Source organism: Ornithorhynchus anatinus, chromosome 20 (assembly GCF_004115215.2).
Source record: "Ornithorhynchus anatinus isolate Pmale09 chromosome 20, mOrnAna1.pri.v4, whole genome shotgun sequence".
NCBI classification, from domain to species: domain Eukaryota; kingdom Metazoa; phylum Chordata; class Mammalia; order Monotremata; family Ornithorhynchidae; genus Ornithorhynchus; species Ornithorhynchus anatinus.
The window spans coordinates 12998506-13012733 of record NC_041747.1 but is presented as its reverse complement, the minus strand read 5'-3'; the positions used below and the strand labels follow the sequence as shown (position 1 = coordinate 13012733).

At 46.9% G+C, this 14228-nt stretch overlaps 1 protein-coding gene across 3 annotated transcripts in view; it reads left to right on the top strand.

Annotated features, from left to right (window-relative positions):
- The window catches only part of RASA3 (RAS p21 protein activator 3), a 172204-nt gene that overhangs the window by 149884 nt on the left and 8092 nt on the right, over positions 1 to 14228 (top strand). For 2 of the 3 annotated variants that reach the window (XM_029048305.2, XM_029048302.1), the window contains exons 12-19: positions 879 to 993; positions 2928 to 3002; positions 4457 to 4580; positions 6557 to 6663; positions 7011 to 7088; positions 8064 to 8141; positions 10051 to 10124; positions 12768 to 12886. In XM_029048305.2, coding sequence (XP_028904138.1) covers positions 879 to 993; positions 2928 to 3002; positions 4457 to 4580; positions 6557 to 6663; positions 7011 to 7088; positions 8064 to 8141; positions 10051 to 10124; positions 12768 to 12886 — 770 coding nt within the window. The remainder of the gene's footprint in view (positions 1 to 878; positions 994 to 2927; positions 3003 to 4456; positions 4581 to 6556; positions 6664 to 7010; positions 7089 to 8063; positions 8142 to 10050; positions 10125 to 12767; positions 12887 to 14228) is intronic. The other variant, XM_029048303.1, reaches the window with a different exon arrangement.

Here is a 14228-nt window from a genome sequence, read left to right as displayed (position 1 = left end):
CTGTGCACTATCCACGAGACCGTGCAAAATCTCGGGATGCCCTCAGAAAGGGGTACAGGGAGCTGGTGTTTTAGAGCCGATGACTGAGCTTAGTTTTTCAGCATCGTTCACTTCTGTTTTGGGGCTCTCTTGGGATGGAATGAAAAGCCCCAGCTATTGACCGGTGCCAGCTGCGGATCAGTCGGTAAAAGACAGCCGTAACTCCCTTTGAGCGTCATTTCTGTAGAATTAAGCCTCGGTCCCAGATTGATCCATCTTTGCCGATCCAGCTGGGGAGTTCCAGACCAGCTGGTTTGCCCTTCCTCTCTCTTTCTGCCAAACTGGTGGGATTTCGCAGGCAAGGAATCACTCTGTGCCTCAGTTTTCCTTCCCTGTACCTCGGCTTCCACATTCGCATAATGGAAATAATAATACCTGCTTTTCCTTGTCAACCTCGCAGTGTTGCCGGAGGGCAAAGATGAGTTAATTAACGTGCGAGCGGGTTGAGAATCAAAGCGCGATAGAAAACCTGGGTACTCTAATTAACTCCAGTGTCTTCGCCAAAATCAATTTCCCAATGGAAGGAGAGTTTGATAAATTAGCAAAGGTCAATGTTCTAACCTTCCCCGAGATGTCTAGAAGGCATCGCTCGACCTGAAGAGATTTCGCAGCATCCCCCTGCAGAATATCCAATTGAAATGGTTCTTCAGACAGCATTTTGTTTTCCTCCTTTTTTTAATATAATCTGAAAAACCCACACTAATATTTGACTCTGGGCCTTTGTCAACAAATGAGCATCCGGAAATAGCTTCTGGCCTCCTAAAATTCTCCTTTTATTTTTGGAGGTTAGCGGGTTTTTACGCATCGATGAAATGACAAAACAAATTCCTGTTTTCCAGAGATCCGAACACCATCTTCAGAGGAAACTCATTAACGTCCAAGTGCATTGATGAGACGATGAAACTTGCAGGCATGCATTACCTTCAAGTTACCCTAAAGCCAATAATAGATGAGGTAAGAGCAATTCTCGAGCTGAGATTAGGAAAGGGCTAGCCGAAACCATCTTTGGTGGGCTGGGATTGTCGGTTTCTTCAAGTTTTAGGCTTCTTTGAGTGGGGAGGAATTTGCTGGAGATGATATTTCTCACAGAGAATTGCATTTGGGGCATGAAGCGGACCTCCAGTTCCCTAACTGTCGACTTGTGATGAAAAAATGGTGATGAGAATTTGCATTTTCCAGGATCTCGTGTTTGTGATCTTGAGTTTTGGAAATTTCGTTTCAACAGACCATCATAAAATGGAGGCGCATAAGGGGTGATAGAATCAATCAACCGTATTTATTGAGCACTTAGCATGTGCAGATAGATCCCTGCGCTAAGCACCTGGGAGAGTAAAGTACAGCATAATTTTCAGATACGTTCCCTGCCCATAATGAACGTACGGCCTGGGGCCGGGGGGGCCGGACAGACATTTATATGAGTAAATAAGTAATTTATTCAGAGAAGATAGAAGTCAGATTTACTCTAGGAAAAGCTGCCTATCCCAAATAAGAGTTCCTACTCGTCCTCTATTTTTGAAGCGGTGTGGTTATTCCTAGATATCTGATTCCGCTTGTGATGTGGTGACATTCTGCTATCCGTCCGGCACAGTCTGACCATTCTCTTTTGAGACCAATAACTGAGTGAGACATTTAGACCACAGATTTCCGTTCCGAGTGATTCAGCACTTTCTGTCCCGAACTGTCAGCTGCGGTGCCTTGTCAGGAACATTTCCCCTCTGAACAGTTGGATGAGGTGACCCTTTTTCCCAGGAGACGGCCGATTAAATGATATCCTCGTGTGGACGTTGATGAAATTCAGTTAATAATAATAATGTTGGTATTTGTTAAGTGCAGAACAGTGTTCTAAGCGCTGGGGTAGACACAGGGGAATCAGGTTGTCCCACGTGGGGCTCACAGTCTTCATCCTCATTTTAGAGATGAGGTAACTGAGGCACAGAGAAGTTAAGTGACTTGTCCACAGTCACACAGCTGACAGGTGGCAGAGCTGGGATTCGAACTCATGAGCTCTGACTCCAAAGCCCAGGCTCTTTCCACTGAGCCACGCTGTTCAGCCTTTCACGGTAGGGGTTCAAACAGGTGTCGGGCTCAACTCGATTTCATCAGATCTGAAGCAAAGTTGAGGAAGGCAAAGAAGCCAGACTTCCAAAACGAGTTTTGATCTGTTACCAGTGACCTGTAAGCTGTAAGCTCCTTGCAGACAGAGAAAATGCTTATCAACTCTGTTATATCACACTGCCCGTGGCGCTTAGTACAGTGCTCTGCCCATGGAAAGCACTAAATTAGAGGGCTGAGAAGCAGCATGCCGAAGTGGGCTGAGCGTGGGCCTGGAAGAGAGGAGGTCATGGGTTCTAATCCTGACTCCGCCACTTGTCTGCTGTGTGACCTTGGGCAAGTTACTCTGCTTCTTTTGACCTCAGTTTCTCATCTGTAAAATGGGGATTGAGACTGTGAGCCCCGTGTGGGAAAGGGAATGGGTCCAACCTGATTACCTTCTATCTACCCCAGTGCTTAGAACAGGGCTTGGCACATAGTAAACGCTTAACAAATACTATTATTATTAGTAATAATAATAATAATAAATACGATTGATTGGTTGACTGGTATTTTTCAAGTTTTAGACCAGGTCCCCCTGGAGAACTGGAAATATTGACTGTTGCTACCTGATGGCTGGCAAGTCTCATTCTTCCAACTCCATTGTTTTGTACTCTCCCAAGCGCTCAGTACAGCACTCTGCACACAATAAGTGCTCAATAAATACCACTGATGTATTGATTGTTCGGTATGAGTAAGCTTTTTAGCCTGCCATAGTTCCAGGCTTAAGAAAAAAAGACCCCCTTTGATCTTTGCTGACAGACACGAATGCTAATGGTTTCCAATATTTTCTACAGATCTGCCAAGTCCACAAAGCTTGCGAAATTGATCCTGTAAAGTTAAAAGATGGGGAGAATCTGGAAAACAACATGGTACGTCACCTTTCTGGTTTTAACCCAGATTTTTGGAATGAAAAATCGTCACCCTGGGAGGGGGGCCTTCTGCTACAGACTTGGAGAAGCAGTGTGGCTTAATAATAATGTTGGTATTTGTTAAGTGCTTACTATGTGCAGAGCACTGTTCTGAGAGCTGGGGTAAACACAGGGGAATCAGGTTGTCCCACGTGGGGCTCACAGTCTTAATCCCCATTTTACAGATGAGGGAACTGAGGCACAGAGAAGTTAAGTGACTTGCCCACAGTCACACAGCTGACAAGTGGCAGAGCTGGGATTCGAACTCATGAGCCCTGACTCCAAAGCCCCTGCTCTTTCCACTGCGCCACGCTGCTTCTCTATGGAGAGAGCACGGGACTGAGGATCAGAAGGACCTGGGTTCTAATTCCGCCGCCTCTCTGCTGTGTGACTTTGGGCCGGTCACTTCACCTCTCTGGGCCTCACTTACCTCCTCTGTAAAATGGGGATGAAGAGTGTGAGCCCCATGGAGGACAGTCCAACTCGATTAACTCGTATCTACCCCAGCCCTTAAAACGGTGCTTGGTACATAGTAAGCGCTTAACAAGTATCACGGTTATTAAGGAGGGGACAGAGTGTACAGAGTGAGGAGAGACAGAGAATGAGGAAATTTCTAATCCCGATTCTGCCGCTTGTCTGCTTTGTGACCTTGGGTAAGCCGCTTAACTTCTCTGTGCCTCATTTACCTCATCTGTAAAATGAGAATTAAGACTTTGAGCCCCATGAGGGACAACCTGATTAGCTTGTATCTACCCCAGCACTTAGAACAGTGCTTGGCACATAGTGAGCGCTTAACAGATATCACTGTTACTGTTAATATGGGGCTCACAATCTAAGGCGGAGGGTAAACAGGTATAGAAGCCCAGAGAAGTTAAGTCATCTGCCCATGGTCACACAGAGGGCAAATGGGGAAGCAGTATGGCCTAGTGGATAGAGCACAGGGCTGGGAGTCAGGAGGACCTGAGTTCTAATCCCGGCCATGCCGCTTGTTGTTTGCCCAAAGTCACTCCACACATCTTATTTAGATTCTGTCCCTTCGTACAGTGCTTGGCACGTAATAAGCGCTTAGACCGTAAACTCCTTGTGGGTACGGAACATGTAATAGTTGTTGGTTAAGCTCTTACTATATGTCAAGCACTGTTCTAAACGCTGGGGTAGATACAAGTTGATCAGGTCGGTTACAGTTCCAATCCCCCCTGGGGCTCACGCTCTTAATCCCCATTTTACGGATGAGGGAACTGAGGCCCAGAGAAGTGAAGTGACTTGCCCGAGGTCACGCAGCAGACAAGTGATGGAGCTGCCGTTAGAACCCAGGTCGTTCGACTCCCGGGCCAGGGCTCTATCCTCTAAGCCCTGCTGTCGGGGAGAAGAGAATTCAGTATGTGGGTCAGTACGAATGTTCTTCCGTGTTGCAGGAAAATCTGCGTCAGTACGTGGATCGCATCTTCAACGTTATCACCAAATCCGGGGTGAGCTGCCCCACTGTGATGTGTGACATTTTCTTCTCCCTAAGAGAGTCTGCCGCCAAGCGCTTCCAAGGTGAGTCATCGGCGTATTGATTCCGGCTCAAAATAACTCCAGGCCCACCTCCGATAATTATCTTCCCATCTGCCACCCACGCCCCGGCAGTGCTAATGGCGGTTTTAAAAATGCGGACGGAAAACCAAGCGCCAGTCCCCTAGGTCAGTGTTTGCCGAGACTCATCTGTTCGTTTCCCTGTCCGGGCTGGAAAACCAGATCCCCCGGGGCACCGGCGGACACGTGACGGATCCGACGCGGTCCCTGTCCCACGGGAGGCTCCCCATCTAAGGCGGAGGGATAACAGGTGTTTCATCCCCATTTTACAGATGAGGAGATGGAGGCCCCGGGGACGTTACGTGACTTGCCCGAGGTCACGCAGCTGGCAAGCGGCGGAGCCGGGATTTAGAACTCAGGCTCTCTGACTCCCAGGCCCGCGCTCTTTCCACTTGGCCACGCTGCTCCCTGGTTTGGCTGAACCCCCAAACCTCCGCCGCTGTCCACCGCCCTAGATCACTCGGCAGCTCCGGTCAGCTGCTCTGCTTGGCCCTGAGCACTGTGAGAACAATAATAATAATTGTGGTATTTGTTAAGCTCTTTCTGTGTGCCAGGCACCATTCTAAGCGCCGGGGAAAAGACAGATGACTGGGTGGGACATGGTCCCTTGTCCCACATAGAGCTCCCAGTCTTAATCCCCATTTTACAGATGAGGGAACTGAGGCCCAGAGAAGTGAAGTGACTTGCCCAAGGTCACACAGCAGGCACGTGGAGGAGCCGGGTTGAAAGCCAGGTCCTTCTGACTCCCGGGGCCGGTGCAGTACCCACTAGGAAACAGCTGGTCTCCAGTGCTCTGCGCAGAGTGAGCGCTCAGTAAATACCACTGATTGACTCAGTGGGGGACTTGACCTGTTTCAGGCCTCTGAATTTCCAATTGTTCTGGAGTCTCCGAGGTAATTGACTCAATGGGGCCCGGTGACTTGAAGTAACTCTAAGGAAACAACCCTCTTTTTTTTATCCCTGGATCAGGCCAGTGTCTGATTCTGGCTCCATTACTTGTCTGCTATGTGACCTTTGGCAAGTCACCTCACTTCTCTGTGCCTCAGTTTCCTCATCTGTAAAATGGGGATGAGGACTGTGAACCCCATTTGGAACAAGGACTGTGTCTAACTCAATATACTTCTATCCTCCCCCAGTAATTAGTACAGTCACTTAGTAAGCGCTTAACAAATACCACAGTTATTATTAATATTATGAGACAGCAGATGTTTACTGCACCCTAAGGGCTTAATGGAATGCTATCACATCACAACTTAAAAATAAACCAAAAAAAAATCTACCTACAAAGAGCTTATAACGTAGACTTATACACCGCTTCGGAAGCTAGTAGAGTATGAAGTAAGACTCTTCGTTACACACTCCTTTTTAACTAAAACCTCCGTGGAGGAAAGGAATGAAAATTCCCCTTTCTTACCAAACAAGCCATTGTGAAATTTTGAAAGACTCTAAACAAGGCCCTCCCTTTTGGGAGGAAAGAAAAAGATTGAATTTCTGACAGGAAGTATATCATCTGACCACTCGCAGTGCGGTGACTTTATAATGTATTTTAAGTTTCCCCAAGTCCTAGGGGAAAGAGTCCGGGCCTGGGAGTCAAAGGACCGAGTTCTATTTCCGCTCTGCTGTGTGACCTCGGGCAAGCCGCTTCACTTCTCTTTAAATCACCTGTTCTCCCTCCAGCCCTAGCCCGCGAGCCCCTTGTGGGCCGGGGACTATCGATCGATCGGTCGATCGATCAATCAGTCATATTTATTGAGCGCTTACTGGGTGCAGAGCACTGTTCTAAGCAGTTGGGAGAGGCTGTGTCCAACCTATCTTGTATCTATTGCAGTGCTTAGAGAGTGCTCGAGATGTAGTAAGGGCTTAACAAATAACATAATAATAATGATAAGGATTATAATGCTACCTTCTGGGGATGAATAAAATGCCTCTTCTCGCTTCAGGTGATTTGGATGTAAGATACACAGCCGTGAGCAGCTTTATCTTCCTGAGGTTCTTTGCTCCCGCCATCCTGTCTCCCAACCTCTTCCAGCTCGCCCCTCATCATACCGTAAGTGATTTTCCTCCAGCGTCCCTGAGGAAACGGGGTTCTCAGCCGGTCCCCCCGCTCCAGTGCCATGGGTGGGCAGAATTTATTCCTATTAATGTCTGTCTCCCCCTCTAGACTTGAAGTTCACTGTTAGCAGGGAATGTGTCTGTGGGTTGTTGTATTGGACTCTCTCAAGTGCTTAGTACAGTGCTCTGCACAATAGCGCTCAGTAAATACGAATGGATCGAACTCTCGGTGAAGTTTCCTGTCCGTGAAAGTCCGGCATGAGGCCAAGTCAGGGCTTCCCTCGTGGGTTTTATACCCATTGTGTGACCCAGCTCACCTTTTGGCTTTCCTCCCTCCCACAGGATCCCCAGACTTCTCGGACTTTGACGCTCATCTCCAAGACCATACAGACGCTGGGCAGCTTAGCCAAATCCAAATCGGTGAGTCTCCCCTTCTATTTTGCTTTCTAGGAGGGAAAAAAAACTCATGTCGGAGAGGTCTAGCACTCTCTTCATGCGTTGGTGGCACTCTAAATATCAGGAGGTCTGGAGCAAGGTGAAGCACCTCACTGACCCACTAGGTAGAGAGAACAAGGTGGTTTTAAAATGCAGTGTAACCTCACTGGAGGCAGTTGTTTGCAGATGTGGTTGAGTTGGGGGGGGGGGGGGGGGCTGGCGTGGTTTTGGTGTTTTGTGTTTTTTTTTTTTAAGGGAAGACTCACTTGGAAAGATTTTTAAGAAAGCGTTTAGTTCCAAATCCCTGGATGCCGGGATGGGAAGAGAAAAGATGGGCAAGGGGAGGTGGGGGAGAGGGGGTTCCTGCCCAGTGTCCACTGACCCACAGCTCTGACCTGAAAAGTTGGAAGCGTTGCCCTTCTGGGGGGGTCTGTGACTCCTGCACGTGCTTGAATTTCCCAGCTGTGTGGTCCGTGGCCTGGGATGCGGGTGGGCTGAGCGGGAGTCGAGACTACCCAATCCCAGGAGGCCGATCGCTGAGGCCACACAACTGCGGGAGACCGATCGCAAAGGCCTCCCAATCACAGGGGATCGGGGATAAACTAATCCGTCCCACTGCTTCACACTCTTCCACTTTTCACGGCTGTGGGAGGTACCCACAGGTTAGGCCAAATTCAGACCAGTGCTTTGCATTTCCTGGTCAGAAATGTTAAATCGATCGTAATTCTAATGGCTGTGCCAGAGATGAGTGTTTTGAAGACCCTGGTATAACTGTATCGTTTGGAAAAAGACCTAAGCGCGCTCTCGTAGTTACGGGGGATTTAGTTGATCTGCCTAACAGTAAAGTGCAGGAGGTCTTTTTTCATCGTGTGTCCCACATGTTCAGATTTTAGGATTTAATCACCTGGTCAGATTTTAGGAATGAATCAGGCCTAACCTAAGCCAAATATTTTATTTCAGGCCAGTTTCAAGGAGTCTTACATGGCTACGTTTTATGATTTCTTCAATGAGCAGAAATATGCCGACGCAGTGAAAAATGTAGGTAATGTTTCCCTCTCCTGCCCGCACATGGTACATTTATTAATCCCGACGAACAGTGGGTTGGATCTGTTGAAGCAGTGTGGCCTGGTCGATAGAGCACAGGGCTAGGAGTCCGAGGACCTGGGTTCTGATCCCCGGTCTGCCACTTGTCCGCTGTGTGACCATGGGCAAGTCACTTCACCTCTCGGGGCCTCGGTTCCCTCATCTGAAAAATGGGGATTCAATCTCTGTTTCTCCCTCCTAACAGACTGTGAATCCCTTGTTAGACCTGATGATCTTGAATCTACCCCGGTGCTTAGTACAGTGCTTGGCACATATAAGCATTTAACAATTACCACAGTTGTTTTTATTTGTTGCTCTCAAAGTTCTTCCTCTCAAGTGAATGAATCTGGCGTGTTGGTCTTTATATATCCCAGTACTTTTTCCCCTTTGTGATGGGTCAAGCTTTCCTCAGCGACACGTTCAAGAAGCCGCGTGTCTTAGTGGACAGAGCCCGGGCCTGGGAGTCGGAAGGACCAGGGTTCTAATCCCTACTCTGCCACATGTCTGCTGTGTGAACTTGGCCAAGTCATTTCACTTCTCTGAGCCTCAGTTACCTCATCTGGAAAATGGGGATTAAGAGTGTGACCCCCATGTGGGACAGGAACTGTGTCCAACCTGATTAACTTATATCTACCCCAGTGCTTGGCACATAGTAAGCGCTTAACAGACACTATTATTATTATTATTTCCCCAAGATCACCCCCATCCCAGTCCAGCCCATTCCTTCCCTTCCCTGGGAACTCCAGGTCCTCTAGTGATAACAAGTGCTTACTATGTGCCAAGCACTGTTCTAAGCACTAGGATAAAGATAAGTTAATCAACTCAGACACAGTCCCTGCCTCACATGGGGCTCACATTCTAAGTAGGAGGGAGAACAGGCAGTGAATCCCCATTTTACAGATGAGGAAACTGAAGCACAGAGAAGTGAAGTGACTTGCCCAAGATCAGGCAGTCAATCAATCATATTGTTTGAGCTCTTACTGTGTGCAGAGCACTGTACTGAGCACTTGGGTGAGTATAATAGAACAATAAACCCACCCATTCTCTGCCCATGACGAGCTTACAGTCTAGAGGGGGAGACGGACATTAAATGTATAAATAGCAGATAAGATCACCCAGTAGGTAAGTGGCAAAGCTAGGATTAGAACCCAGGTCCCCTGACTCCCGGGCCCCACTCTTTCCAGTAGGCCACACTGCTTCTCCCTGGTCTTCACCCACTATTCCTACAGCACCCTTTCTCTATTTCTTCCAAGCCAATCTTCCAACTGCATGTGGTTCTCGACTCTACCCCTCCATCTTCTCAATCGTCCCTAAGGTCTTCCTCCAAGTGACTTGCCCAAGGTCACACAGCAGTCAAGTGGCAGAGCTGGGATTAGCACCCAAGTCCTTCTGACTCCCAGGCCTGGGCTCTATCCACTAGGCCATGCTGCTTTTCCCTATTATCCCCCCCATTCAAAACCTTATTGAAGGCCCATCTCCTCCAAGAAGCCTTCCTTGATTAAGCCGTCCTTTCCTCTTCTCCCACTCCCGTCTGCATCACCCTGATTTGCTCCCCTTATTCATCTCCCCATTCCAGCCCCACAGCACTTCTGTCTGTATCTGTCATTTATTTATTTCTATTCATGTCTGTCTCCCACTTTAACCTGTAAGTTCCTTATGGGAGAGAAACTGTCCGGTTTACTGTTATATTGTACTCTCCCAACTGCTTAGTACAGTGTTTTGCATACAGTAAGCGCTCAATAAATACGATTGAATGAATGAATCAATGCTTCAAACTATCATTAGAGCTCATCCCTTTGAGAAATGTTCATCGGTCCGTTGCCTTTCAACTTTTCACCAATTATCTTTATTTTTCTTCTCAAAGTTCCTAGATCTGATTTCATCATCTGGAAGAAGAGATCACAAGAGTATAGAGCAGCCGATATTGCTTAAAGAAGGGTAAGGAAGTATTTTAGCCAAACATTCTGGACTCTGGGCAGGATCCTGAAACAACATTCTTTTCCCCTTCTGTTCATATTTTCAAAACGGGAAGGGGAGGGTGAGAAATCTAGATTTGCATGTCCAACCTCCTTTCAGTTGCTAGCTTGTCTTAACATTGTTTTTCTCTGTTTCGCATCTTTTAACTTCTCATTTCCTGGGACACCAAATTATTCTGAGCCCAATGTTTGCTGGCAGGGCTAGAAAGGTCTAATGGGATTTTTAAATCTGGGATCCTAGCTAAGTGAAGACTGGTAATCACATATGTAAAAACCATTAGTCCAGTAATAATAATAATGGTGATTGTTAAGCACTTGTAATATGCCAAGCATTGTGCTAAGTGCTGGGATAGATCCAAGATATTCAGGTCAGACACAGTCCCTGTCCCTCATGAGGTTCACAGTCTAAAAAGGAGGGAGAATAAGAATTGCATCTCCATTTTACACATGAGGAAGCTGAGGTTCAGAGCAGTTAAGTGACTTGGCCCAGGTCACAGAGCAGAGAAGTGGCTGAGCCAAGATCAGAACTCATGTCCTCTGGCTCCCAGGTCTGTGCTTTTCGCTCTCAGCCACGCTGGAAGAGAAACCATTTCACTCAATTTCTAATTATCCATCGTAGCGACACATCATTAAGATCCACTGGAATCCCATTTTCTCCAGGAGCGGTTTCTTTTCATCGCTAACGAACACTTTTACCAAACATGCTAACAAGGAGCGAAATTGGTGGGCTTGTTTCCCTGTTATTTTCTCTGGCCCACTCTCTTGTCAGGGGGCTTGATGAGCGAAGAAAGGACCTCAAGGCGCAGACGGAGACAGGGTGATAATTAAGTGGTTGAATAATCCATAAACTGGATAAGCAGCCAAGGTTTTTGAGAGTCTCTTAGAAAATTTCCTGTATTCCCCGGTAAGGGGGTGGTCAGGGGAAGCAGCGTGGCCTAGTGGATAGAACCCGCGCCTGGGAGTCAGAAGGACCTGGGTTCTGATCCCGGCTCCGCCACTTGCCTGCTGTGTGACCTTGGGCAAGTCACTTTACTTCTCTGGACCTCAGTTACCTCAACTATAAAATGGGGATTAAGACCTTGAGCCCCATATGGGACAAGGACTGCGTCCAACCTAATTACCTTGTGTCTACCCCAGTGCTTAGTACAGTGCCTGGCACATAGTAAGCACCTAACAAATACCATAATTATTAAGTATTATTATTACCCCTTCACCCTCCCATAAAGCCCTTTCTCTCTCTTCAAGTGTAGGGCAAATCAAATCGAGACTTTATGAGGAGGATATTATGCCACTTCTCAGCCGGGGCCGAGCCCCTGGAATTTAGGGGGTGTTTAGAAGAGTTGGTAACAAGGGTAATAAGGCTGATAAGGTTAACAGGGGGCTATCTAGCATTCTGCCTCAGTTTTCGAGATGAACTGATTAGTTTTCAGGGCTCTGAATCCAGCAACTGAAAAGGGAAGCTCCCCGTGCCCCATTCAGATCAGATGGGGCGTCCCTTACTTTGCTTCAGGATGGTGTGCGTAGTGGTTAGAGCACGGGCCTGGGGGTCAGAAGGTCAAGGGTTCTATTGTACTCTCCCAGGCGCTTTTAATACAGTGCTCTACCCCCAGTAAGCACCCAATAAATATCAGGGAACTAATTTGACCCTTTTAAACCCTCCTAGCCCATTTCTCACCAGCGAATCGCCTCAAGGGGATCTACTGTAAGTCTGTCCCCTAGAATGTGAACTTCTTATTGGGGAGGGAATGTGTCTCCCAACTGTGTTGCTTTTATCTCCCATGCGCTTAGTACAGTGCTCAGCACACAGTAAGCACTTAATAAGTACCATAGATGATCACCAGGAGGATCAGCGCTTAGAAAATGCTTGGCACATAGTAAGTGCTTAACAAATACCATCATCATTATTATGATACTGGGTCACATGCTGAAGGGAACATGTTTACTGCTGAAAAATTCAGTGGGGAAACTCGGAAGGGAAGAAACTTCCTTCTCACCTCAGAGGAAGCTATTTTTTTTTTTTTTTTTTTTTGTTAACTGGAAAATTTGCACACAACCCCATTGTTACCTCGGATTGGTGATTGGTTCACCTGAACCAAGGTCGAGTCTCCTTGGTTATTCTAAAGGAGGCTCCTGGCTTTTGATCTAGTTTTTTGTAGTAATAATGATGATGATGATAGTATTTATTAAGTGCTTACTGTGTGTCAAGCACGGTTTCAAATGGAGGAGTAGATACAAGCTAGTCAGGTTGGATCCAGTCCCTATCCCATGTGGGGCTCACGGTCTTAATCCCCATTTTACATAGCTGTGGTAACTGAGGCACAAGGAAGTCAAGTGCCTTGCCCAAGGTCTCACAGCAGTCAAGTGGAAGAGCCGGGATTAGAACCCAGGTCATCCGACTCCCAGGCCCGGCCTCTCTCCACTAGGCCAAGCTGCTCTGCGTTGGAGTCATAGAAAATATTAGTCCAGGGAGCATGTAAGCATTATTCACATAAAGGACCCTCTCATGATTTTACCAAAGCTCTCTGGGGTTATTCCTCTGGGAAGGGCAGAAAGGACTCTTCGTAGATAAAGCCTGCATGAAGCTCTACGTGCCTTTTTACAACAGGTTCATGATAAAGAGGGCGCAAGGAAGAAAACGCTTTGGTATGAAAAACTTCAAGAAAAGGTGGTTTCGTCTGACAAACCATGAATTTACCTATCAGAAAAGCAAAGGTAACAAGAAAGGTTCGCTTTTCAATTACTCTCTGAATCCTTCCGTTTCATTCTTTTACCAGGGCCAGCTTTCAGATAAAAACAAGAGTGCTGTATTTATGGACTTTGGCTCTGTTCTTATTAAGTTTCTGTAAGGGAAAAAACCAACTTTGAAAAGCAGGAGGGAAGGAAGGGTAAATTACTACAATAGTTCCTGCTGGGAAAAGAGCCTTTCTTCAGGAGCGTCTGTATCAAGGGAGCTAGCCATGTGAGAGTCCCAAATTATCTGGACAAATTTGGTGTCCTTTTGAGTGGAGGACCTCCTGAACCCTACTGTTGCAAGACTAAGAAATTATCAAAAAGGAGAAAAGGGGAAAATGAAAACTTGGCTAAGTAAATCCCCTTTTCTCTGGCTGCTCTGATTCTTGTAAAATCCACATGTGTGAAATTAATTTCATTCATTAAGAAATGATCACATTTACCTCTCCTTTTTTTTTTTGCTTTGGAATCTGTTATTCTTCCCCCTCCTCCCCCCCCCCCGGGGCTCTTCTCCTTCTTAGCTTAGATTTTCTAAACGCTGGTTTCTTTCTGTCCACTTCCAACCTACACCATCATCTCTCTCGGACTTTCTGTGCCTCATCCTGTGTTTCATCCTCAATCCTCCATGCTAAACCTAGTCAGGTGCTCCCCATCCCGCATTTCCTCTCCGCAGTTAAAACAAGAAAATAATCAAAATCCTCTTTCCTCTCGGTTCCCCAAATTTCAGCTCTTTCAGAGGCCTCACTTTCTGAAACCCAAAGTCCATTTGAGAGGGGCAGGGAGAAGCTACTTCTAAATAGAATGAATGTTTATCTGGGGGTTACGAGATAAGGCTGTGATTGACCAGGGCATTAGAAAACCGGGGCTTTTAAAAAAAAACGGGCTCGGAATTTGTTGGCTTTATCATGCCTGTATTAATAGGACGGGGAAAGAAAGGGAGCCACTGGGTTCAGAGCAGCAAGTTGGAAACCAGCTCAGAATCCAAAATGGAGTCGTAACTCACAGCAGTGTCAGTCAGTTGTATTTATTGAGCACTTACTGTGTGCGGGGCACTGTACTAAGCACTTGGGAGAGGACGATATAGCGGCATAACACTTCTTCTACCGATGCTCAGAACTTTTAAGCATCTCAAAACATTCAACAGTCCACCTAAACGATGATGAGAACTCAAAATTCACTTATTGCTTCTTTCTGGGCTAGACAGAACTGCCCAAGGAAGCTCTGTCCCAAAACTCTAGATGGAGGGGGAAGAGGATTTAAGACACAAGTCCTTAAAGAGCCGGAATGGAAACCAGGGTCCTGCAGAAAGTTTTACATCTGTCAGGGAAAGCCAAGG